The sequence below is a fragment of the Phycodurus eques genome, chromosome 8, assembly GCF_024500275.1.
Source record: "Phycodurus eques isolate BA_2022a chromosome 8, UOR_Pequ_1.1, whole genome shotgun sequence".
NCBI classification, from domain to species: domain Eukaryota; kingdom Metazoa; phylum Chordata; class Actinopteri; order Syngnathiformes; family Syngnathidae; genus Phycodurus; species Phycodurus eques.
This window is the reverse complement of record NC_084532.1, coordinates 18,050,346-18,077,243: the sequence shown is the minus strand read 5'-3', so window position 1 is coordinate 18,077,243 and position 26,898 is coordinate 18,050,346. Positions and strand designations below refer to the sequence as shown.

The window sequence follows — 26,898 nt, the reverse complement described above, 5'->3', positions numbered from 1 at the left end:
TCAAACATGCTCGACTCTTCATGTTCGCGTCGTAGGGCTATCATTGGGCCAAATCATTGGTCATGGATTATGTCACACTACAAGAATGTTTGTCGTTCCCAACAAAATATGTCGGACCCGATCTAGGAAATCGGCTGCGATAGCTAGTAATCGGGCCAATATCGGGGCTAAAATCCTGTAGTCTGATCTAGGCATTACAGGTTGAATTCAGTATTGAATTTAAAGTCATTCAGCGGCATGTTCAAGTAAAGTGTTCAGTGCCCTCTGTCTCAATACCATGCCTTTGTTGTTACACGACAAGTATGAGCTGATGTGGTTTGGGTAAACGTTTATTAATGGGTGTGATCTCATCAACAGCAGACATGCACATTTCTCACAATACTGTGGTCACAACCTTATCACAATGAATCGTTTTTCCACCTGAAACTTGTGAGGATAAGCGGTTCAGAAAATGGATGGAACATTCTAAGTCCTGGTGAACCAGAGTGAAGACTTGCTTTTTTTTTTTTTACATTTAATTCAATTTTACAGTCAACTTTTTTTGCGACCTAATCCAAATATTTGACCATCATTTTGATTATATGTTTATTTGGCTTGTAACAACAACAGTATGATGATACGTTTATTTGGCTTGTAACAACAATATTAGTGTTTCTGTCATTGCCAGGGCAAACCATGATCATCTATACTTTAGTGCAGTGTTTTTAAGCTTTATTGAGCGAAGGCACATATTAGAAAATACTCATGGCACATCACCCAAAAAAATGTCACAAAAGTAGTGATACTGAAATGACTGTCTCAATTTTTATTTACTATTAATTACCATCGTAGCTTTAAAGTCGGTTGCACTTTATAACTGCAAGGGAAGCTCAGGACACAGACTTTATTGTGATTTTGATATTTTAGATCTGACAGTTGACAATTTAATTTTGCCTTTGATAAAAAGTCAGCCTTAAAACATTGAAACATCAAAACTAGAGCTGCAACGATTAATCGACAACTAATCGATTATCAAATTAATTGATAATTTCTGGTAATCGATTAATTGTTTAGAGACTAAGTTTAACTTAATTATGAAAATCCTTAGAATTTCACTCTTATTAAATACTATTAATAATTGTTTTTTTTTTCTTATAATAATAGAGCAGACTGATTATCTTTGTGTTTCTTCAAAATAAGACATTTGCAAACATCTTTTAGTTTGGAAAATAGTTTTCTTTCATTTTCTGGCATGTTACGAACAATGCCGGTCTCTTAATCACAATCAATTTATATCCGTGGATTTTCTGCACTGTCAAGTTTTAAACTATGTCCTATTTTGAATAAAGGGATTGAAATTCATCTTTTTTCATCTGATTCATTGATTAATCAAAATAAAATCAACAGATTAATCAATAATTAAAAATCTTTAGTTGCAGCCCTAATTAAAACCTTTTACTGTCTCTCTCCCTGTTGTCCACCAGTAAAGGTGAATTGAACAGAGGGCTCCTTCTTTTCAATTTCACAATGAAGCTTATACATCTGCAAGTCATCTTAGCCAGTGGGGATTTAAGGGTCGAGGTGGACTGAGGAAGATGGCTGCTTGCCAACCGAACTTTACACAACGTCGCTTTGCTTCTCTCATGGCAGTGTGAGGACTGCCCAATTTGATCTGACCTCTTCCTCTGATTTTAGTGTAACCCAAAACTCTCTTGTTTTGTTTCACCTCCCAGTTCTTTCATGCCTACAGCCGAGAGGATTCTGCTGGACAGACTTTTAAAGGTATCATTGTTCACACAGAGGTGGTTCAACAATACATTCACTGACCATGCCATTAGATACACCTGCACAATATAATGAAGTCCAATACAAGAGTTATATCAAGCATTCTGTCATTAAAATGTTTGACTCACACTGTCAGAGAGATAATACTACAAAATTATTATTTATTATTATGGATGAAGTTCAGGACTCCAGACTGAAGAATCCAGACTGTTGCGTTTTGCCCCTAAAATTTGGGACAGTACAAGTAAATTTGCAGATTTTCTTTTTTACATTATCAGTATTAAATATTTGCTGACAAACGTCCGCTCCACATTTCAGCCCAATGTTTGGCGATAATGCACAAATGAGCTAGTGTACCACTGTTTACGCTGACGACCACTCCAAACAAAGAGCTAGTTTACTAAATAGGCACCGTTCCTTCAGTCATTTGGAATTGGTTCGGTTTACAGCGTCAGACAATGAGCAACAAACAGTCCACTGCAAATTATGTTTGAAAAACGTTGAAACCAAAGCGAGTCGCGCGACAGAATTATTTCACCATTTAAAACTGAGATGCGTGGCAGCAAATGTTGCGCTGTGTGTGACACGAAAGTGAAAGCTCTCGTTAAATGAAAGACAACTTGAGTGCAATCTTTTTTGTTGCGGTTTGTTTCATATATGACAAGAAAGGAGCCGGGTGGAACGCAATCACTGAGTTAGTCGTGCTGAGTATTGTCAAAGTCAAGTTGGCCATTTTTACATTGCAAAAGCAGTCATATATAGACGACGATCAGTGCTTACTTTTTCCCCAGAGGAGACAAACCCTGTTTATGAGTCCGACTGATTTGTGAGGAAACTTTCATGGTGAAAAAAGGCTGGAAATTATTTTTTCGGGATGAGTGGCTGCGTATTATCAATAATACGATGAGAATAAGAGGGAATGTAAATATTTACTTTACAAGCCGATTTACAGTGTGCGCCCCTCAATTTTCTGCTTTGCACCCCTAAAATTTTAAATTAGGGGCCACTGTACTCCCAGTAAAAAAAAAAATAAATAAATAAACAAAAAAAAAAAGTCTAGAGCCCTTTAGTTTGGGTTCTACTGCAACACATCATAAGACGTGGGTGAATAGTGAAGGTGACCCAAATCTTGATGGCCTTTGTGGTACACCATTATCATAGGTTTACCATATGTGGATCAAATATTAAAGTCGGATCATTTGGGGTTCATTTTGCAACCTGGTGACTGTTGGCCCTGCCTTCAAAACAAACATCAATGTTTAATGTCCAATGTTTGATGTTCATTGACCTCCAGGTTTGCCCCATGATGTCCAAGCTCTCCGTCACCACATCATAGATCTAATGGAAAAACACCAAGACCCATGGCCTCCAGCCTGCCCACCACTGGAGCCCACCAGGTAGACCAAAAGCACACTGTGTTAAACATGGGGAGCCCCTTTTAAGACCTTTCTCGGTTACACATTCATGGAAAAACTGAGCAGTCAATGGCCTTGTTGCTCCTTCACATAATTGACCAAGGATTTGTAGTAATTGTAACTCATTTGATTTATAGTTGTATATGTTTTCTATACATATAGTGTATACGTATTGAATAATTTAATGTCAAAATGTTACGCCCAAAAATTCCTGTACGGTTGAAAACTGTCTTCCAGCATCCACTTTTGTGTGTTAATAGTAACCTTGATCGGTATCGGACGATAATTAGCATTTTATGCTGATAGCTTTCATGTCATAATTCTCCGATCGATCGGCTCCGCAAAACACATTTACGCCGCGTCGCTATTGTGTACAGTATATTTGAATCCAAAAGCTAGTTTATTTTTAGCCTTGTCGCGTGTCTTTTGACATAGTACTGTAAATATCTGACCGTCAGTAAAGTTATTTAGTTATAAAAAAAACATCGGCTACATAGTCAACATAGTATCTTGTATTTCGATACCACCGCATCCCGTGTTTTAGGATCACTGGGCTTCCTCTTGTCAACTCAAACGCGACCAGATACACTCGTTACCAATGGCGACGGCAATAATGGGTCGCGCCGTGTGTTTATAAGAACAAAATGGGGAAAACGTGTGTTGGTGGTCACCGTTGCTCAGGAGAGGATGTTCGTATAAGGCTTGCTTGAGGTATGTTCATGTACTTTTAATACGATACGGCTCGCAAGCAGGCAACAAAACGTTATGTAGCCTAGCAAACTAGTGCTAGCACTAATGGTTGTAAGTGAACATACAGGTGTTCTGTTGAATCATGTTCTAAGGTTTTGCTGTGTGTGAAGTAGTTTAATTACAATAGGCCTACAGTAAATGAACAAGTAATTTAAATACACATTGGTCCATCTTGTGATTGGATCAGTAATCGGTTATCGGTTTTTTAAACTTGCTGATCGGTGATCGGCCCCAAAACCCCTGATCGTGTAAATCCTAGTTAGCAGTCAGCTTTGTCATTCAAATATAGTCCTTCTCGTTTGGCGCTTAAAGCAACTGAAATCCTTGTTTAGACTTGTCGAATAAAGCAATAATCACTAAAGCTATTCCATTGTTTGGTAGAAGCCGGAACAGTAGAAGTCATCCTCATGCTTGTGAAAAGATCTTGTGGGAGCCTTCAGGCTGCCTTGTATTCACACACAACACTGTGACATCAGAATCAGAATCATCTTTATTTGCCAAGTATGTCCAAAAACACACAAGGAATTTGTCTCCGGTAGTTGGAGCTGCTTTAGTACGACAACAGACAGTCAATTTACAGAACACTTTGGAGACAGAAAGACATTGACAAAAAAAAAAAAACAGTCACTGAGCAGTAAAGGGTTGCTAGTTATCTGGTAATGCCGGTACATTTTTTATTTTTATTTTTTATTTTTTTTTGACAATTGTGCAAAAAGATGCAGAGTCCTCTAGCACTTAGAGCAGTTCGAATGGAGATTTTAAAGTTGACACTTCAGGAAAAAGAAAACAAGAAGTGAGATTCTGCAACATTTGTCACCCAGAATTTTTTCCCCTCCTATTTATATCATGAAAAACTCAATTTCACGCCCATGTAATCACAAATCTCCCATTTTTAGTGATACATTTGAAACTATAAATGAGGCAGCAATGTACTGTTTTTTATTTAATAAAGCTGTAAATAAATGTTAGGTGAATGTTAAATGTTTCCTCATGAGCAAAATGGAACTTAATTTTTTACACCCAGCCAAGCCGAAATCGACATCTTCTCGGAGACCAACAACATACGACACCTTGCTCTGATCTTTGAAGATGTGGGCTCCTACATTGGCAGAGAGGTAACAGCACCCTTCTCCATCATCGCGGCATACAGATACAGTATAAAAAAGTCTACACACTTCAAATACCTAGTTTTTGTGATATAAAAATATCATACCAAGAGAAATCATTTCGAAACTTTTTTTCCACCATTAATGTAAGCTCACTCCTGCCACCGTTTAACATGCAACTGGTACAAAAAAAAAAAATCATGTTGAGAGTTTCTAGAAGGCTTTTTCCTGACATGTTTTGCTTTATAGTAGGTTTTGTGCTAACATTGACTATTATTTGGAACTAACACATGACGAAAGCCGCAGTTCCAGGTGAAGAAAAACAGCCCCAAAGCATGACTACCACATCACCATGCTTCACTGTAGGTATGTTTTTTTTTTTTTTTTTTGTGACGAGCAGTGTTGTGTTTGCAACAAATATACCTTTTTGCATTATGGCCAAAAAGTTTAACTTTGGTTACGTCAAACCATAAAACATTTTCCCATACATGCATTGGGAAGATTTCAAGTGTTTTTTTTTTCCTTTATAAGCTTAGGCCATCTTGCCACCCAATCCCATAGTAAAGACAAATGATGATGGTGGGAGATTTTTGTCACATGTACTAAGCAGCTCATACTTCCCAGAAATTCCTTCAGGTCATTCAATGGTGCAGTCGACCTCTTGGCAACCTCTGTGTCCAGTTTTCTTCTCGTCTGACTAATACCTTAAAACAATGAGATCCCTCTGATGCTGTGGAAGCTCTCTCCATGGCTTGTGCTGTAAGATGTAACTACAAAAGCAACTTCTGAACTTTATCTAAGATTAATTAGAGGCACTTTAAATGGTGGCAGGTGTGTGCTGGTTCCCATTTAAGAAGTTTGATTGATTGATTAATTATGAACACAGCCACATCCCCAGTTATAAGATTGTGTGCACACTTGTGCAACCACTTTACCTCAGTTGTTGATTTTACATGTCAAATATATTTTTTTCGAGGTTATAATTTGCATCAAAGGTGGCGAATATTTTGAAGTTATCTTGGTTTCATTTTTTTACACCACAAAAAAACTGGTATTTGAGGCATCTAGAGTATATGTTTATATCCACTGTACATTCAAAAATGCTTGGCATCCCCCACACCATCTAAGGCCCTTTGTATCAAATACATTGGTATTCCCTGTGTGCATCAGGTTACCTTGGACTTGTTGCAGTTTGAAAACGTTGCAGTGCGTAGGGTCCTCAGCACTGAAGAAGACCTTGTGACCAAAATGGGGGTGACTGAGTTCCCATCCTGCTACATTTATTATCCTGGAGGCAACTTCACCCGACTCAAAGTGTGAGTTATTCAACTCGAGAAGGTTCTCTCCTTTTGAGATACCTAGTATTAGATTTAATATAAAGCACTGCAGTACAACACCCTTTTGCATAGGATTTATAAGTATAGTTTACTTTAGTCAAATTCCACACAGTTGTTTGCATTGCAGTGTAGCTGTTTCATTCATTGGAAAATGTTATATGTTATGATTTGGCAAACTTATATTCACACTTACAAGGTTTAGTGCCTTTCCTTTATAATGTATTGTTTTATTGTTCCATAACTCTGGTGTTACTTCTTTAAGATGTCTAGCCTTGCTAATAGCAGCAAGCAGTGATGCCGGTAACTTGTTACAAAGTAACGCGTTACTTCAAAAATCCGCCATTTTGAGTAGCAAGCAAAGTAACACGTTACTTTTCACAGGAAAGTAATGAGACTACAGTTACTTCTTCAATCCAATAATAGTTAATTTTGCATCATTGTCTCTAACCAAACAGTAATTTCTAGCTGGTGATTAAAACAAGGAGTACAACTGTGCAGTAGCATTTAACTGAGAAGAATAGAAGAAAGCGATTGGGAAGTGATTGTTGATTCTACAATGCACAGTGAAGTTGCAGTACCATAAAATTGCAAATAAATGCAGGATTTCACTTTCGCCACACTATTTTTGTTAGTTTCCTTATTAAAAAGTGTATTTGATTGTCTTTACTTTTTTATTAAAACATTAAGAATGCAGTTTTACTGCCGTGTTAAACGCGCAATGACTTGTGGGTTAATTATTCATATCGAGTGGGCGATCATCAGTCGGTCATGGAGGGTAAGGACTGTCTCACTGAAGGACTTACAATACTTAGCTAAAATAATATTTACAATGAAAAGTGAGAACTCCCAACTTCGTCTGAGCTGGTTGAACGCACTGCACGGCTGACGTCACATAGTAAGAAAAAAAGTTTTCTTGCTCTTCGCATCAAAATTACTGTGGTGTGTGTCTGTGTGAGACTCTCGCGTTTATGTACACGACGCACAAAGGCACGCACACACACACAGTTGCTTTCATGGACCACAATCGGCAGTGTACTGAGAATGGTGTGCTTTTTTTGCAGTTAGGAACTTACTGTATTGTGTTGGCATGTCAAGTCTGCACTAAGTTGTTGATTTAATGTGGCTTCAACTACACTATTTAAGTTGTTGCTTCATGTTGATGATATCATTCTGTAACTTTTGTAGCATACATTACCAAGTAATGGGTACGGTTAAACTAATACCTTTTTTTGTACTGTGGATAAGTGATATTTCTGCCACTTGGCAGTTGCCGAAAGTAACTAAAGGGCGAAGATGAATCAATGAATAATCAGTAAAGTAAATAATATGTTTTCAAGGGAACTGTGGCAACACTGTCAGCAAGCAACTGTTTGTCTTATCCAAGGATATTCCCATCGGCTACCCAGCCAGCTGTTGTAGCCGCTTGGGAATGTCCTGGTTATGGAAATTCACTGAATCTGACTGAAGGTTCTTATCTTTTTTTTTTTTTTTTTTGGGGGGGGGGGAACAGAGTTTCGGCTTCAGAGATAGAGTGTGGGGAGCAAGAGTACAGCTGGCCATCTCCCCCTTGCTCTTCTCTGCTTCTTCTTTCTGCTTCTTCTTTCTCCCTAAGTTTTTTTCTGGCCAATATCATGTACAGTGGGGCAAAAAAGTATTTAGTCAGCCACCAATTGTGCAAGTTCTCTCACTTAAAAAGATGAGAGAGGCATGTAATTTTCATCATAGGTATACCTCACCTATGAGAGACAAAATGAGGAAAATAAATTTGCAAATTATGGTGAAAAATAAGTATTTAGTCACCTACAAACAAGCAAGATTTCTGGCTCTCACAGGACCTGTAACTTCTTCCTCTGTCCTCCACTCGTTACCTGTATTAATGGCACTTATTTGAACTCGTTATTAGTAGAAAAGACACCTGTCCACAACCTCAAACAGTCACACTCCAAACTCCACTTTGGCCAAGACCAAAGAGCTGTCATGGGACACCAGAAACAAAATTGTAGACCTGCACCAGGCTGGGAAGGCTGAATATGCAATAGATAAGAAATCAACTGTGGGAGCAATTATTAGAAAATGGAAGACATACAAGACCTCTCATAATCTCACGATCTGGGGCTCCACACAAGATCTCACCCCATGGGGTCAAAATGATCACAAGAACGGTGAGCAAAAATCCCAGAACCACACGGGGGCACCTGGTGAATGACCGGACCAAAGTAACAAAGGCTGTCCAGGCCCATCAGAAGTTTGCTAGAGAGCATTTGGATGATCCATAAGAGGATTTGGAGAATGTCATATGGTCAGATAAAACCAAAATAGAACTTTTTGGTAAAAACTCAACTTGTCATGTTTGGAAAAGAAATAATGCTGGGTTGCATCCAAAGAACACCATACCTACTGTGAAGCATGGGTGGGGAAACATCATGCTTTGGGGCTATTTTTCTGCAAAGGGACCAGGACGACTGATCCGTGTAAAGGAAAGAATGAATGGGGCCATGTATCGTGAGATTGTGAGTGAAAACCTCCTTCCATCAGCAAGGAAATTGAAGATAAAACGTGGCTGGGTTTTTAAGCATGACAATGATCGCAAACACACAGCCCAGGCAACGAAGGAGTGGCTTCGCAAGAAGCATTTCAAGGTCCTGGACTGGCCAACCCAGTCTCCAGATCTCAACCCCATAGAAAATCTTTAGAGAGAGTTGAAATTCTGTGTTGCCCAGCGGCAGCCCCAAAACATCACTGCTCTAGAGAAGAACTGCATGGAGGAATGGGCCAAAATACCAGCAACAGTGTGTGAAAACCTTGTCAAGACTTACAGAAAACGTTTGACCTCTGTCAAAGTATTGAGATGAACTTTTGTTATTGACCAAATACTTATTTTACACCGTAATTTGCTAATAAATTCTTTAAAAATCAGACGCTGTGATTTTCTGGATTCTAATTTTTTTTTTCCTTATTTTGTCTCATAGGTGAGGTATACCTGTGATGAAAATTACAGGCCTCTCTCATCTATAAGTGGGAGAACTTGCACAATTGGTGGCTGACTAAATACTTTTTTGCCCCACTGTAAAGAGCTTTTTGTATTAAAAAAACATAAAGACAATATAGCTTCCTAACCTTTTCTGTCAGAAAATTAGTGGACAAAACAGTTACATAAAATATTATGAATATAAATAGTTACATGTTCAACAGGCCCCAAAACTGTCATGAAAGTCACAGACAGTATTGGTAAGGTCACAGAATTAAATTGCTTTTAATCTGTCGGTAATCTTTCAGGTCTTATCTTCCACGCAACTGGGATTTTCTGTAGCTCGACTTCATATGTAGATTTGACAAAAAAAATAGTAAAGCGATAAAATGTAACCTCTGTCACCCTCTAGGGTGGAATTCAGTATTACAACAATAGAAACCGTCGCTTTGATATGATATAGATCCCCTTGTATGTGATGATTCTACAACATTCTGGAACATTTGTATTCTGTTTTGAAGCACAGCCAGTGGAGAAAAAATATGTATTCTTCGATAATGGCAATTGTTGTAAATTCACTATTATTGCGGTGTTTTGTGCATGCATTGCTCGGACGTTGCTGAACTGTGTTTACAGGTATGTGCCAAAAAAAATTAATACTGAGGGAAAGTCCATTTATTTCAATAATTTGTTTTGAAAAAGGCGGCACGGTGGACCGACTGGTTAAATCCTCTGCCTGACAGTTCTGAGGACCGAGGTTCAATCCCCAGCCCCGCCTGTGTGGAGTTTGCATTTTCTCCTGGTGCCTGCGTGGGTTTTCTCCAGGCACTCCGGTTTCCTCCCACATCCCAAAAACATGCATGGTAGGTTAATTGAAGTTTCTAAATTGCCCCTAGGTGTGAATGTGAGTGTGTATGGTTGTTTGTTTATATGTGCCCTGCGATTGGCTGGCAACCAGTTCAGGGTGTACCCCGCCTCCTGCCCGAAGATAGCTGGGATAGGCTCCAGCACTCCCGCGACCCTTGTGAGGATAAGCGGCTCAGAAAATGGATGGATGGATGTTTTGAAAAAGTGAAACTTGTAAGTTATATTAGTTCACGACACACAAAGTGAAATATGTCAAGCCTGTTTCAATTTAAATGATAATGGCAGAAAGACAAAAAAATAAACAAATCCAGTATTTCTCAGAATTAGAATATCATGACAAAGTTCAACATTGTAGGCGCCCTCTGTCCCATTCTCGTCAATTAATTAACACAAAATACCTGCAGAGGTTTTCCTCAGCCTTTAAATTGTCTCAGTCTGGCTTAGTAGGCTTCAGAATCATGGGGAAGACTGCTGACTTGACGGTTGTGCAGAAAAACATCATTGACACCCTTCATAAGGAGAAAAGGTCTCAAAAACAAATTGCAAATGAAGGTGCAAGCTCACAGAGCACCGTATCAAAGTACATGAACAGAGTGTTAAGAGGAAGGGGAAAATGTAGCAAGAAAAGGTACACAAGTGTCAGGGATGACCGCAGCCTTGAGAGGATTGTCAAAGAACGGCGATTCAGAAAACTGGGGGGGCTTCATAACGAGTGGACTGATGCTGGTGTCAGTGCATCAGGAACCACCACATGCAGATGTCTGCATGACATGGGCTACAGAGTCAAGTCACTCTTGAACCAAACACATCATCAGAAGTGTCTGTGCTGGGCTAAGGAGAAAAAGTACTGGTCTGTTGCCCAGTGGTCCGAAGTCCTCTTTTCAGATGAAAGTAAATTTTGCATTTCATTTGGAAATCAAGGTCCCAGAGTCTTAAGGAAAACTGGAGAAGCACAAAAGTCAAGCTACCCAAAGTTCAGTGTGAAGTTTCCACAGTCAGTCATGGTTTGGAGAGCCATGCCATTTGCTGGTATGGTTCCGTTGTCTTTTATCAAGTCCACAGTCAACGCAGCTGTCTGTCAGGAAATTTTAGAGCACGTAATTATTCCCTCTGCCAACCAGGTTTTTGGAGACAATGATTTTATTTTCCAGCAGGATTTGGCACCTGCCCACAAAGCCAAAACTACCAATACCTGGTTTAATAGCCATGGAATAACAGTACTCGATTGGGCAGCAAACTCGCCTGACTTGAACCCCATTGAAAATTGATGAGGTATTGTCAAGAGGAAGGTGAGGGAACAGAAACCCCAAAATGCAGACGATCTGAATGCCAATATCAAAGCAACTTGGGCTTCAATAACACCTGAACTGTGCCAAAGGCTGATCACCTCCATCCCATGCCGTCTTGATGCTTTAATTAATGCAAAAGAAGGCCCAACAAAGTACTGAGGGCATATTTTCACTATTAAGAAGGCCAACATTTCTGTTGAAGATCCTTTTTTGTGGGTCACATGAAATATTCCAGTATTGTGAAATACTGTATTCATTTTTTTGTCTTTCTGTCATAATCATCAAAATTGAAACAAATAAAGGCTTTAAATATTTCACTTGGTGTGTTCTGAACTAATACAAGTACAAGTTTCACTTTTTGAAACAAATTATTGAAATAAATGGACTTTCCCTTGATATTCAAAAATTTGGCACATACCTGTATTTTACATTAGGTTCCTTGTTGGGCAGCTAAAGGGTCCTCAGGAAGATGTGCGGATTTTGTTTGCGGCAGATGGCTGTATTTTCTTTTATCATCGTAGCCTGTCTGCTTTTGTGATAAAGATATCAGACAGCAGTATCCCTGGCAGTACAATTCAGACAGAGTGACTCATTCCCTAGTCTTGCTGTGTTTGTGCGTGCATTCTTCGGTGGGTGTGTTTTACATCAGGCACCTTTGAATTGAGGTTTGAATAAAAATAAATAGATAAATAAAATCAAACACTGAATAATACAGCAAGATGTTAGAGGAGCTGATAGGCTGAATCGGCATTGTGTCATCTCCTCTAGTAGTGGCATGGGTAAAAATGACTTAAATTTAAAAAAGTGCATACTGCAGATAATAATGAGTAATAATAATATTACAGATCCTCCAACATCAATAACTACCAAACTGCATAACAGTCATCATCTTTGAATCTCTGGATCCCATATCCAGTGAGAGACTGCAAGCATTAAGACAGGAAATCCAAATGACATCTGTGGCCTTTGATATGAAAATCAAAGGTGTTTCCTCTGTTGTCACAAACTAAACACAGCTACTCTGATCCTAATGACCTTGGGAGTTTTGATGAAAATATGTTGATCAAGGAAGAGCACGACCTCTGCTTGCAACCTCATTATTTATTCAAATGTGAAGGGCACACAACATACAGTTTTAAGTCGTTCCCAAGCATGATTCATGGAGTGATGTCACTTTCAGCACTAATTGATCGGTCAGCAGTGTCATGAAGGATTGTCATGTAGTGACGGGTGTTTTGGCTCATAAATCGTGGCAACGGGAAGGCTTTGTATGGCCCTGTTCCAGCTGCAACTTTCTGTTTTCAACTTCACATTCATATAAGCAGAGGCCAATAAATTGACAAGCAGCAAACAAAAGTGACTATAATTGATTTAAATGGTTGCTCATAGCCAAAATAGTGTTTTGTGTAACCTTTATATTGACAAACTAGGAGCAGATGTGTGTATACAATATATTATATCAAATATATTGCAGCACCTAATTAGCAACTGAGAGGGACACTTATCAATACATGATTAAACAAAGATAAGATAGATCCAAATAAGAATTTTGAACTTGAAAATAGGGAAGCAGTTCCCCATATAATGTACTAATCTGTATTTAGCCATTGTTAAAAGTTTGGGACACCGGGCCAGTACACAAAGCGTAATAGAAGAATATATTCTGTTGGACCTGAGAGAGGGCCTTGCTTACTCAATCTGTTTTAATCTTTGGCCAGTCAAGGACCTTGCTTTGTGCCCTGTGGAACAGAAAAGATCCTTCCCGAAACTTCCCTCAAAATTGGGAGGTAGAGAATTATTCCAAATTAAGAATTAACATTCACAGGTAGGTGACTAGCCCAAATCTAATTTGACTAATACTTTATTTAGACTTTTGAGATTTGCTGTCATTTATAAAGTACCTCAGTATCTTAACATAAAATCACTTTGGTAGAAGTAAATGTTACCTTGTATAATTTTACTTGAATAAAAGTCATAAAATGTGACATTTGCTGTACTTTATCAAAAGCAATTTTAGTTCTTAAGTACAGCATGTCCCAAAAGTCACTCTACACTTCCAATCAATTCCTAAAAATTACACAAGGAGCTAAGTTTATTCATACTTTTACTACCAAATGAGAAATTGCAGCCTTGCTTGCTAGACTTGCCATCACGTTCCAATACCTTGAAGACTAGCTGTATTCCTCCACATGAGTGCCTCCGTTTTAAACAACCTTTAACCCCATTCATATTATGGCTGCAAATAACGATTATTTTTGTAATAGATTAAAACTTTTTTTCCCCCCATAAATTGATTATGATTCAGTAACTGGTTTGGTCCGTAGCATGTCAGAAAATAGGATAAAATGTTGATCATTGTTTTCCAAAGTAAAATGCCTTGTTTTGATTAAACACAAAATATACTCAGGACAACAGAAATCACATTTACTGTTAAAAGAAAAAAAAAAAAAAAAAACCTGCTGAAATTAGATTTTGACAATTTCAAATTGAATGACGGCTTAAAGCGGTTAATTCATTGTCAAAATAGTTGCCGATTAATTTGATGATCGATTAGTTGTCGATTAATTGTGACACCAAGTGAACATTCAACTTAAGTACAGTAACAAAAGTATTACTCTGTTGCATTACAAGACTCCAGATTTGATAAATAAGTTTGTCTCAATACTTTTTGTCCATATAGTGTAGTAACAAAAAAAATAATCCGCATGCGCAACCTAATAAACCTGTTACTGTATATTCAGTTTACCTCCATCAACGCCCCACGTGTATTCCCATCACATTTTGAATTGTTCAGCACACAACAAGTTTGCGTCCTCATTATCTGAACCCTATTCATAAGACTACTTTTAAACATCTGGCCCCTTAATGGGATCAGAGCATCAAAATTGCTCCCATTATTCACCATCATAAAGCGGCGCCCATCGTTCCTTACCTCGCAAATCCATCTGCTTCTTTGTCTGGCGCTTTCAATAACTTGGCATGCAAAAGAGGCCTCTTTTTAGTTGACAAATGCAAAGAGGAAATGATTTATTGCCGATTTATTTATTCACCCTCCTCTATTCTCCCCCGCCTCCCCACAGTTTCAGCCCCCCTCATCTCCATCACTGTACAAGAGGGGGAAGGTTTTTAATTTCTTGCATGAAAACAATGCCATTGCTTTTCTGGCTTCACCTGCATGGCGGCAGATGGCATCCCATCATCGCTTGAATGTCTGATTGATCCTGGGAGAGAGACCGTTTGTGTGAGAATGTGCATATCCGCCATGCATGTAATGTGTTCTGCTCCCAGGTGAATGTGTCCCCCGTCCTGGTCTACGCTGACATCAGCCCAGGGGGGTGACTGGATAAATGGCCCTTCTCCCTCCACATGTGCAACATTCCCAGCAGCCCCACAAGTGTAATTGAGTCCCGGGCTGGTGTGAGTGAGCATGGGCCTCCGTTTAGCATCCATCCACCTTATTACTAACACCTTCCAGTTTTACGATACTCTGTCTTCTCTCGTTCCCGCACAAGGGGAGAAAGTCAATCGGGGTGCAGAAAGGAGAAGCGAACAGTAAGCGCAGTAATGGCTGAGGCTGCGGCGTTTTAGCTCGCGGCTTCATAATCAATGATCTCTCCCGACCGCGCGCTAGCCTGGCACCATCTGCCCCGTCGTTGCAAATGTTTTCCAGTAAGTGTCTAAAATATATGGCCACAAAAAGCGGAAGAGGCCATAAAGCATTTTTATAACACTCGACTTGAAAACAAAAAGAGTCCAGTGCATTTTGTTTAACACTCCCTGCTTGGTGAGTAAACTGCACATTGCCAAATGTGTTGCTTGTAAATGCCTCGGTCCTTCTGGGATTGACTCTCTTTCCGACTAGTCATTGGCAACGGTCGGGCACTGGAGTGGCATGACGAGTTCCTTTCTTCCGATCTTCTTCATTCGACCCAAAGTTGTCGTCATGATTTTCACCGAGCAGTGGTTCAGCTTGGCATGGAACTGTACCATACCATTTTTGACTCTTTTTCACTGCATGGCAGCTACTGGCTCTCCTTGCTATTACCAAAAGCAGGTACTGTGAGGTACTACTACTCGTACCTGGTATGCTGGGGCTCCAAGTGTGCTGAGTTGATACCATATGCATGATGTAAACCACTGCTGGTCACTGATTGGTTGTGCAGATTCTCCATTGCTGCAACACTGTAATTATTTGGGGATACGAGGCTAGAAATGACAAAAGTAATAAAGACATTGACTAACCCCATTGCTGTGTTTTAGCAACAGATACTGCAGTATTATAGAGTACTCCACAGTCTCAGCTTCATTTTGAATAAAATGTGTCTTCACTATGGCCAACAGCCAGCATATTGAGAAGGAAATACAGTGGCGCGCTGTTCTCCTTCATTGTTGTTCTTAACATGTCTCGTTCGGATTTATGTGTTCAGTGCGGTGTGGTTTTTGTAGTTTACTGTGGTAAATATGCCTCAAGGGTAGATACATTGCTGTCTGTTGGTTTGATAACTGTCACCTTTTCTACTCTTGTAATAAACAGCTAAATGGCAAGAAGAATTAATACAAAAAGCTGGATGACCTGATGTGATTTGACATCGACATTTTGAAAGTGTGCCTATAATAAATATAACTGTACTGATAGTGTGCAAAGAGTGATGTCTTGACTTAACTTAAAACCTGTTCTTACGTCCTCCCACAGCAACATTGAGGCCCGTACTTTCTACTCCTACGCCCTTCAGGGGCTTCCAGGGGTGGTGCGTTCAGGGAAGTCCCTGCCGGCCACCACATATCCCATCAGCAAACACACAGAGGACCTCTGGAGACTTTTCAACAGGCATGAACCAGAAACGTGTTCCTCTGTCTTCTACAGCTTGTCGCCATGCCTTCAACTACATGTAATACTTGCACAGGTCCAGGTTGTACATGGCCGACCTGGAGTCGACGCTGCACTACTCGTTGCGGGTGGAGCTGACCTCTCATCCTATCATCACAGGAGAGGCGCTGACTTCTCTCAGAAAGTACATCGCAGTCTTGGCAAAGGTGAGCGTGTGTGTGTGTGTGTGTGTGTGTGTGTGTGTGTGTGTGAGAGAAAGAGAGAGAGCACACTACATACCCACACACAAACTGATTCAGGCTCATTATTTTTCACTCTTATATATTTAATACAAGTTGAAATCAAATTTAGAAATATTAGTAAAACCTAATTACAGGAAGATCACCTGGAGTGAAACGATGTTGAGCATGTTTGATTTCACTGAACAAATCTAAAAGTCTACACAGTTTAAGCTGCATTTATGCCTTGATTATTATTTTATTTTATTCAACCTACTCTTTTTCTGTGGGAATTTGTGTGTTCAGAACATCTGCTTCATGCAGAATGATAGCGTAGTTAAAGCAGGTCACCACTAGATGGAGAGTGAGACAGCAAAATGTCACAGACGAGATGGAGAACAAGATCCATACTACTGTGGAGCTGCATCAGAAATGTTAAAAGTTAATACTACTAATGGTACAACGTAGTGTGTAAATATATAAGAATGTACAACCTAAATACGAAACATCATGTTTAACATTATCATTATCAACATGTATCTCAGTAAATTAGAATATTGTGGTTCAATTCAAAGAGTGAAACTCATATATATTCACTACACACAGAGGGAAATATTAGACGGGTAAATTTCATAATTTTGATCAGTATAGCTTACAGCGAACAAAACCCCCACATTCACCATCTAAAAAAATAGAATATTACATTAAAAGAATGATTTTTGATTGGCCTTCTGTGAAGTATTTCACTATGTGTTTAATGAATCTGTATAATGATGAGTTTCACCTCTGAATTGAATTCCTGAAATAAATTAACTTTTCTACGATATTCTAATTTGTTGAATTGTGTATGTATGTATTTTATAAATTTTAAATTTTGCATACTGATGTTCCTCAAGTGAATGAATGGATAGGGAGCATAAAGACTCTCATGGGCATTGTTGACCCTCTTGATTTTGGCTCCTTGGGGGATTGAAGCGTGGCCGCCTCCCTCAGACTTTGCATTGACACCGCCTCATCAGAAGCAAAACCTCTCTGGGATACCCCAGCAACCTGCCCACCACTCCTTGTCCTCCCAATGCTCTCATTCAATTGATACTTGTGACTACTCTACCTGCCCACAAATATTCCCCTTGGAGTCATCATCCTCTGCCTGTTTTTTTTTTTTTGGTTTTTTTTTTTTTTTTTTGATCCTCTTGGGGGATTTTATGAATACCACTTGTCTTTCCTCTTCCTTTTCCTCCATCACTCTCTTCTTCCGTTCCAGAAGTGTGCCAGCCAGGCAAACATGTTCTGATGATGAGGTCTGACCTGCTAGCCTCGTCCCTATTGGCCACGCACCAGGCTGTCTCACTCCCACCAATCTCTCTGATTATATCGTCACTCTCTAGGGAGGCCTTGTAGCAGGCTGCTGTGTGTGTGACTGCGCGGGCCACGCGCTGTGGCCTCCCATTAGCTCCCGTTTGTTTAGTCAATAGCAGCAGGTCCCAGTGGTATTTTTAGCCTGCCACCCCCTCCCCAAACAGTCGCCCAGCCGCCGGTCAGGGCTTTGTGCGGCTAAGCCGGCTGTCATGGTCGCCACTTGTGAGGGTCCTTGTTGACGTTTGACTGAGCGCTCTCACGACAAAGACAATCCATTCATCCAGTTAGCCTGTTAGGTGCAGTTAATGTAAGACAAGCTGAGTGTTGATTCTGATCAGGCTCAACAAATGGTGAGGCATACACATTAACACTGGCTTCTTGGACTAAATTTGCCAATTGAAATCTATGTATTTTGTATAGGAAATTTACATTTTTTAAATTTGTATTTGTCACCTAAATTGAATTTTTTTTCAATTTAGGTGACAAATACCTGTTGGTGAAGGAATGTCCTCAGGGATAAATGACAGAGTATGTATGTAAATATGTGACACTTGAGCTCAGTGCATGAGTCATGGGATTAGATTAAAAGTGACTCATACTGTTTTATTCCAATGTGGGGAGGGGGTCAGTCATTGTCACAACGTAGTGGCGCGATGCTAAATCACATTCTAATTCAAGCAACTTTCTTTCCATCCCATCCATCCATCCATTTTCTGAGCCGCTTCTCCTCACTGGGGTCGCGGGCGTGCTGGAGCCTATCCCAGCTATCATCGGGCAGGAGGCGGGTTACACCCTGAACTGGTTGCCAGCCAATTGCAGGGCACATACAAACAAACAACCATTCACACTCACATTCACACCTAAGGGCAATTTAGAGTTGTCAATTAACCTACCATGCATGTTTTTGGGATGTGGGAGGAAACCGGAGTGCCCGGAGAAACCCCACCCAGGCACGGGGAGAACATGCAAACTCCACACAGGCGGGGCCGGGGATTAAACCCTGGTCCTCAGAACTGTGAGGCAGATGTGCTAACCAGTCGACCACCATGCCGCCTTATTTGAACCTCTAAAGCGAAAATAGCTGTACATGTAAACAAAAAACATGGCCATAGTTCAAAAGGTTGACCTTATTGATCAAAACCAATGTGATATTCGGATTTAGCGCATCAAAATTGTCCAAAATCAGCTAAAAAAATCTAAGACAATAAATTTGTAAACATTTGAAATGCATTTGAAGTGTTTTGGGATTATACAGGGTGATTGAAAAGTAACTCCCTATTTTAAAATAATTTATTCATCCATCCATCCATTTTCTGAGCCGCTTCTCCTCACTAGGGTCGCGGGCGTGCTGGAGCTTATCCCAGCTATCGTCGGGCAGGAGGCGGGGTACACCCTGAAATGGTTGCCAGCCAATCGCAGGGCACATACAAACAAACAACCATTCACACTCACATTCACACCTATGGGCAATTTAGAGTTGTCAATTAACCTACCACGCATGTTTTTGGGAATGTGGGAAAACCGGAGTGCCCGGAGAAAACCCACACAGGCACGGGGAGAACATGCAAACTCCACACACGCGGGGCTGGGGATTGAACCCCGGTCCTCAGAACTGTGAGGCAGACGCTCTAACCAGTTGTCCACCGTGCCTCTTTCCATCCCAAAGGTGTTAATTTATCCCACTACATACAGAAACATGATACATACATAAATAACAATAAAAAAAACAAGATTAAATTGATACAATCTTGGTTTCTAATGTTGCATGAGACTTTGCATTGTTACATTAAAATGTCTTCTAAATACTCAACAGATCTAGATGAAACTGTGTAATGTTTTTTTGCCAAATACAGTGGGGCAAAAAAAAAAAAAAAGTATTTAGTTAGCCACCAATTGTGCTTCCACTTAAAAAGATGAGAGAGGGCTGTAATTTTCATCAAAGGTATACCTCACATTTGAGAGACTAAATGAGGGGGAAAAAAATCCAGGTGGAAAATAAGTATTTGGTCAATAACAAAAGTTAATCTCAATACTTTGTTATATACCCTTTGTTGGCATTGACAGAGGTCAAACATTTTCTATAAGTCTTGACAAGGTTTTCACACACTGTTGCTGATATTTTGGCCCATTCCTCCATGCAGTTCTCCTCTAGAGCAGTGATGTTTTAAGGCTGCCGCTGGGCAACACAAACTTTCAACTCCCTCCAAAGATTTTCTATGGGGTTGAGATCTGGAGACTGGCTAGGCCACTCCAAGACCTTGAAATACTTCTTACGAAGCCACGCCTTCGTTGCCCGTGCGGTGTGTTTGGGATCATTGTCATGCTGAAAGACCCAGCCACGTTTCCAAACCCCTTCCATCCTTGCTGATGGAAGGGGTTTTTCACTCAAACTCTCACGATACATGGCCCCATTCTTTCTTTCTTTTACACGGATCAGTCGTCCTGGTCCCTTTGCAGAAAAACAGCCCCAAAGCATGATGTTTCCACCCCCATGCTTCACAGTAGGTATGGTGTTCTTTGGATGCAAATCAGCATTGTTTCTCCTCCAAACACAAGTTGAGTTTTTACCAAAATGTTCTCTTTTGTTTTCATCTGACCATATGACATTCTCCCGATCCTCTTCTGGATCATCCAAAATGCTCTCCAGCAAACTTCAGACAAGCCTGGACATGTACTGGTTTAAGCAGGGGGACACGTCTGGCACTGCAGGATTTGAGTCCCTGGCAGCGTAGGTGCGTTACTGATGGTAGCCTTTGTTACTTTGCCCCCAGCTCTCTGCAGGTCATTCACTCGGTCCCCCCGTGTGGTTCTGGGATTTTTTATCATCGTTCTTGTGATCATTTTGACCCCACGGGGTGAGATCTTGCGTGGAGCCCCAGATCGAGGGAGATTATCAGTGGTCTTGTATGTCTTCCATTTTCTAATTCCTTCACACCAAGCTACTTAGCTATTGCAGATTCAGTCTTCCCAGCCTGGTACAGGTCTACAATTTTGTTTTTGGTGTCATTTGACAGCTCTTTGGTCTTGGCCATAGTGAAGTTTGGAGTATGACTGTTTGAGGTTGTGGACAGGTGTCTTTTATACTGATAACAAGTTCAAACCGATGACATTAATATAGGTAACGAGTGGAGGACAGAGGAGCCTCTTAAAGAAGAATTTACAGTTATGTGGCAGCCAGAAATCTTGCTTGTTTGCAGGTGACCAAATATTTATTTTACTGAGGATTTTACCAATGAATTCATTAAAAATCAGACAATGTGATTTTCTGGATTTATTTTTATTTATTTTTCTCATTTTGTGTCTCATGTGTGAGGTATACCTGTGATGAAAATTACAGGCCGCTCTCATCTTTTTAAGTCGGAGAACTTGCACAATTGGTGGCTGACTAAATACTTTTTTGCCCCACTGTATAAATCATGTTGTAAATCCTTTTTATACCAAAATCAGTGGATCCTCACCAAAATTTACAGCAGGATGTAAAGCATTTACTGTATGTAAAACAACTATTCATGTTTCCTTCTTTACATTTTACTTTGCATATTATGTTTTTATCATGCCATGGTTTTTGTTATTTCTGCTATTTCCTTGGGCTATTTGCCTACATAACGTAACAAATCCTAAACATCCTTTGCAGAATACCTACACATTATTCAACAAGTAATCAAGTTGCACACAAAGTTATAGAGTAATATACCAACAAACAATACTCTAGTTGATAAAAATATAACATCCTTCGTAAAAGTGATGGAATAAAAATGATTTGGGGAGGGGGGGAAATTGTTTTAGGAAGACAATGCTTTAAAAAAAATTAGAAAAGGACCAAATCATAGCACTGTGTAGAAAAAGGAAGGTAACACAAACAATAAGGGTGTTTATTTCCCCCCAACAAAAATAGCAGGAAGTGTTTTCAGCTGCCTGATGATGTGGATGTTTTCGTGTTAGTACGGATTACTGTGTCGTATTACTATGCTATTGTAAAAACTATGTTTAGATGATTTGTCGCCGTTTTATGGTAATCTCCCTTTGTCCAAGAATTCCGTGAAATGTTTCTTTGTTATTCACTGTTAAACCTTTATTGCATTTTCATCCAAGCATGTTCACACTGGCTTACTCTTCCTATTTGCACACGCTCATCATATTTTACTAGATTTACTGTCTTGTCGGACTGATGCCGGATTTATGAATCCTTTCTACGTGTATATGAGGATTAAAAAAAAAAAAAAAAAGTGGATCTTGGGATGCAAGAGAGCATTAAAGGCAGGTTTTTTGGGATTACACCGCCAACTTGTTTTTCTTGAAAGAAGCCCACAGTTGCAACAAATGAAAAGAGAGGGGGAGGATCGAAAGAGGTGCAAGCTTCTCGTGCCTGGTCCAAATATCAAGTTCAAGCACTTTTACTGGAATCCTGTCACAGACATTTAGTAAAGTGGAAAATGGGCAAACTGTTTTTCCCAAAGATCCCTGAGGTCAAAATGCACAGAGAGGAAAGTGAACATGTTTTAGGATAGAGGAAATTTACTGTTTTAATAGTTTTACCAGTAACTCATTTAAATAAATCAATGAAACAGATTTCAGTCAATGAAATAAATATGTAAAATTAGTATTAGGTGTAGGTAATGTCAACAGTGTGAAGATATGAGAAAAATGGCAGGGTGGAGGGTATATCTAACTGCTACTTCCACGTTTTTAGGAAAAAAAGGAACACTGCTCAATATTTTCTGATCTGAGACATCTTAAGAGTCAAACAGTTGTACATTATAGGATTTATCAGTACTTAATCATTTCTGGCCCACTCCACACCAAACTGCAAAACCTCGTACTGTAGATACCAACCTCTTGGGCTTGCCTGATTCATACAATATTCACTGAGAAATTATGGAAAATGTTGAAATTGGTTCTTCCATGGTACATGCCCCACACCATAATCAGAATTATAAAATTAATAATTAAAATTGTATTTTTCAAGAAAAAGCTTTGGTATTCCCTTGCAGTTGAAGTGTGATATAACCGCTGTTTTGGATATTTAAACATCGTCGCTTGATGTTCTTCAATTACTATTAGGATATTCTACTGCTATGTATACACTACGACAATGAATTTGAACAATCAACGTGATTGAAAATGTAGACTTTCAGATTTTATTTTTAAAGGTTATTGCATTTTCTCACCGGAATTCATTCATGTGTCCAAGAAACCATTTCGTGAAACACTACCACTTTTCTTTTTTGTAACCCATCAGTGGTGAATAAGTCACATGACTTAAGTGGTTCTGTGGTGAATAAGTCACATGACTTAAGTGGTTCAGCACCATCACCCAGTGGAACACGGTGATCTTCTGATGTGATCATAAGAAGCACAAAGACATGAATAGTGTTGCTTTGGTGATGCTACGCTAAGCCCATTAGTGGCAAACACCTGCCTTTTCTCTTCTGCTTAAATTCGTATGACTGTTTAATGAGCTTTTCTGACTGGCTGTTATTCAGACCTCCGATCCACACCTAAACCCATTAGGTAACTTTCCCAGCACCAAGAAGCGGACACAAGGCTCCTTTGTGTGTCTCTTACACATACTGCCATGAGTCATTAGTGTGTGGTGGTGATGTTTATATTATTCCAACGGCACAAGATCTATTAGAATATATTGGCCAACAAATTTACAATCTTTTCTTATTTTTGCTGCAGTTAGGAACATTGGCAGCCTTCCAAACATTCCAATATCCTGAATTTCTCTCATAGATATAAAACTGTCAAAAAAAAAAAAATTAATGCAGCCCACAAAGCAGCCTGACAGGGTTAAGTTAAGTGGTGTGACTTTCAGATCCTGTTAAAGCGTGATGAATAGAAGCATGAGATTGTCCCCATATGCAGGTGCACTTAGGTGAACAGATGGTGGGGACAAATAAAAAGGAGTCCATGTTTGGATGACGTTTTCTAAATCTCCTCTGAGACTCATAGCTGGATCAGTTTGCTGTTGGCAAGCACGCAACGCTAGTAACATTGATTTAAACATACCTGTAGTATATTAGATTAAATAATTCCCGGCCAAGATTTAGAGCAATTAAAGCAGGGGTTACCATGGTAGTATTCTATTTGAAAAGCTTGTAACGTGTTTATTTGTGAGCAGACGTAAACTATTCCAAGGTTGAGTGTGAGAAGAGGAAGCACATTTAGCACACACTTATTACATCTAAAGTGAGGCTTTTGTCAGCGTCTTAAGTGTGAAGATGAGCTGGTGTGTGTGTGCATTTAATGTGTCATCACCGCTCTCAGACACCCATCAGCTGGATTTCCTCCTCCTCGCCATGTTCCCACATTTGCTAGCTACTGTATCGTGTTTCTGTCATGGGGTGTTGCCATGGTAGCGACTGTTTCAAAAGATGTAAACACACCTTAGGTGAAAGCCCCTCCATCCCTGGTACCATAGTTGTTGGTTGGTTGTTAGCGGCTTATGAAATGGATCTGAATGAAAGAAGCAGCTTAAAGGTGGAATTCTTTTGGAAGTTGCTGAGATGGAAAAACACTCACACCATAACTCAAGTGCAGCTCATAAATGTTGGGAACAACATTGTCAGGGATTTTTTGGCAACTATTAATCAAGCTATTATACTGCTGATTGAGTCCAATTTGTGTGCATCATTTTTGCCCAGGACACATGAGGGATTGGCTTATTCAAGCTAACATGGCATATGATAGGGCAGTGTTCTGTTTCTTGCAGTTTTATTTCTGTTTATGCCTAAGACTGTCCTGTAGGCCTTGAGAACCCTCTTTGGTAACTTTGACTTTAATTCAGATGGACAGTCACACCACATGACTCACTAATAAGACACTAGAACCTTGTTGACTTTAAAGAATTTAGTGTTTATTATACTAATATCGCATCATTAATAGTGACTAAAGTTTTTAACTAGAATTGGGAAACAAGACTTACCACATAAGATAATTACATTTTCAAGCCTTCAACTGTGTGCCTTTTAAAGGTTTAAAGGATGCAATTCAATCCTAAAATAAAAGCTTTGCATGGTTTATGGATTTTGCAGATTTTAATAAGAAGAATACATTTCTCATTCATTTTCTCAAAACCTTAGTAATGATTAGCTACTTTCATTCATTCATTTTCCATACAATGTATCCTCACTAGGGTCGCGGATGTGCTGGAGCCTATCCCAGCGGACACTGGGCGAGGGGCGGGGTACACCCTGAACTGGTCGCCAGCCAATCGCAGGGCACATATAAACAAACAACCACTCACACTCACATTCACACCTGCGGACAATTTGGAGTCATCAATTAACCTACCATGCATGTTTTTGGGATGTGGGAGGAAACTGGAGTACCCGGAGAAAACCCACGTAGGCACTGGGAGAACATGCAAACTTCACACAGACGAGGCCGAATTTGAACCCAGGTTCGCAGAACTGTGAGGCAGATGTGCTAATTAGCTACTTTGTGAGGTATAATTTGAACACTCATGACATTTGCTGTCAGTTCAGGAGGAATTTTGTAGATTTACAAAATTAGACATTGAGATAAACATAAACGCAAAGTAGTGTTTCTATGTTATACTTTTTTTCCAATGCGCTTTGGTGTATAAATCTTGTACCTGACACACCGATGTTGGAGGTGGCTCAGTGTCTTGTCAGTGTGACCTTCCTGACCTGCCCATCTTTGAGTAAATAAACCTTAATATGTCATGATTTTTGCAATACCTCTTCCATTTATTCGGATGAATTGGATTTTCCAAATCCATAGCCTGGAAATTCTGTTAGAACTCTGCCTACACTCCGTCATGTTGGACTTAGTTGAACACATACAGTATTCTCTGTTTTTTCGACAGTACTTCCCAGGCCGTCCCATGCTGATGAACCTGTTGAAGTCCCTTAGTTCATGGCTACAAGACCAGACTGGTGACCAAGTTTCATATCAAGCGTTCAGTGAGATCCTAGAAAATTCTGCACAGGTGAGTTTTGACAAAACAGTAAACAGAAACATATTTGAGGTGAATTAATGGGGGAAATGTGATCCAGAGAAATCCAACATTTGGTACACCTACACAATAATCTAATGAGATCCTATTTGAGAGTTTAGAAAATTCAGGCCTTACAATAACAGTACCTTGTCAGAGAGGCACTGATGTAAGAATGTCTACTATTATGGTTGTAGTTGGCAGTGGTGGGGAACAGATAATACAGTATTCCATTCCACTCCCTTCGATTGCAGTAATGCGCATTTAAATAGATACTAACTGTATCACACACTGAGCTTTTTTCATGACGGCTCTATTTGCTGGATCTGCCCAGCTTGACTCCATTGTAAAATTACTTTAATGGTTAATAGTGTAAATTATTTCCTAAATCCACACCTTTTTCCTGATCTGCACCAAAATGGAATGGGTTCTTCATTGCTCATGTGCCACCACTCGAAAATAGTTCGGATAACAGAGGAACGAACTGACAACGTCAATCAAAACGTAACCTCTCACCTCAGGCCGTTTGCGCTTGGCATAAGGAATTAATTCCTCTTTGCCAAGGTCAGTCAAAACTAAGCTTTAGTTCAAACTTTTTAGTGAATGTCATTATGTTGGTGTTCCTAATGATGTGCCTGATGATTAGACTTTTCAATATGTACAAAGGCCCTATTGTTTGGAATGAAGCCTGCATGCGTCCAGTGGGCAGCCCCCTCGCAAATTGAAAGAGTCACTTACTCAGATCATTAGCTTTTAGCTGGCCCGATCAATGGATCAATGAATCGATGAGAAGGTATGAATTGACTTCACTTCCGAGGAAATGGACTTCGCGCATGCCCAAAATCTTTACTATTGATATGTGAGTAACCCTGTCAATCACATCAGTGATGGCAATAGAGGGCGGCGAGAGAAACGACTTTGTGTCAGAGACAATATGTTGTCGGAATCAGCAGTGGCTCGTGGTTAGATATCTGGGCTGCCTGTGTTCATTAGCGCAGGGCCAAGCCATTAACCTGAGATTGACTTCTCATTGA

At 39.8% G+C, this 26,898-nt stretch overlaps 1 protein-coding gene across 1 annotated transcript in view; it reads left to right on the top strand.

Annotated features, from left to right (window-relative positions):
• The window catches only part of qsox1 (quiescin Q6 sulfhydryl oxidase 1), a 48,522-nt gene that overhangs the window by 3,308 nt on the left and 18,316 nt on the right, over positions 1 to 26,898 (top strand). Inside the window, exons 3-9 of the mRNA XM_061682988.1 lie at positions 1,713 to 1,761; positions 3,059 to 3,161; positions 4,954 to 5,044; positions 6,206 to 6,351; positions 16,190 to 16,324; positions 16,401 to 16,530; positions 25,736 to 25,858. Coding sequence (XP_061538972.1) covers positions 1,713 to 1,761; positions 3,059 to 3,161; positions 4,954 to 5,044; positions 6,206 to 6,351; positions 16,190 to 16,324; positions 16,401 to 16,530; positions 25,736 to 25,858 — 777 coding nt within the window. The remainder of the gene's footprint in view (positions 1 to 1,712; positions 1,762 to 3,058; positions 3,162 to 4,953; positions 5,045 to 6,205; positions 6,352 to 16,189; positions 16,325 to 16,400; positions 16,531 to 25,735; positions 25,859 to 26,898) is intronic.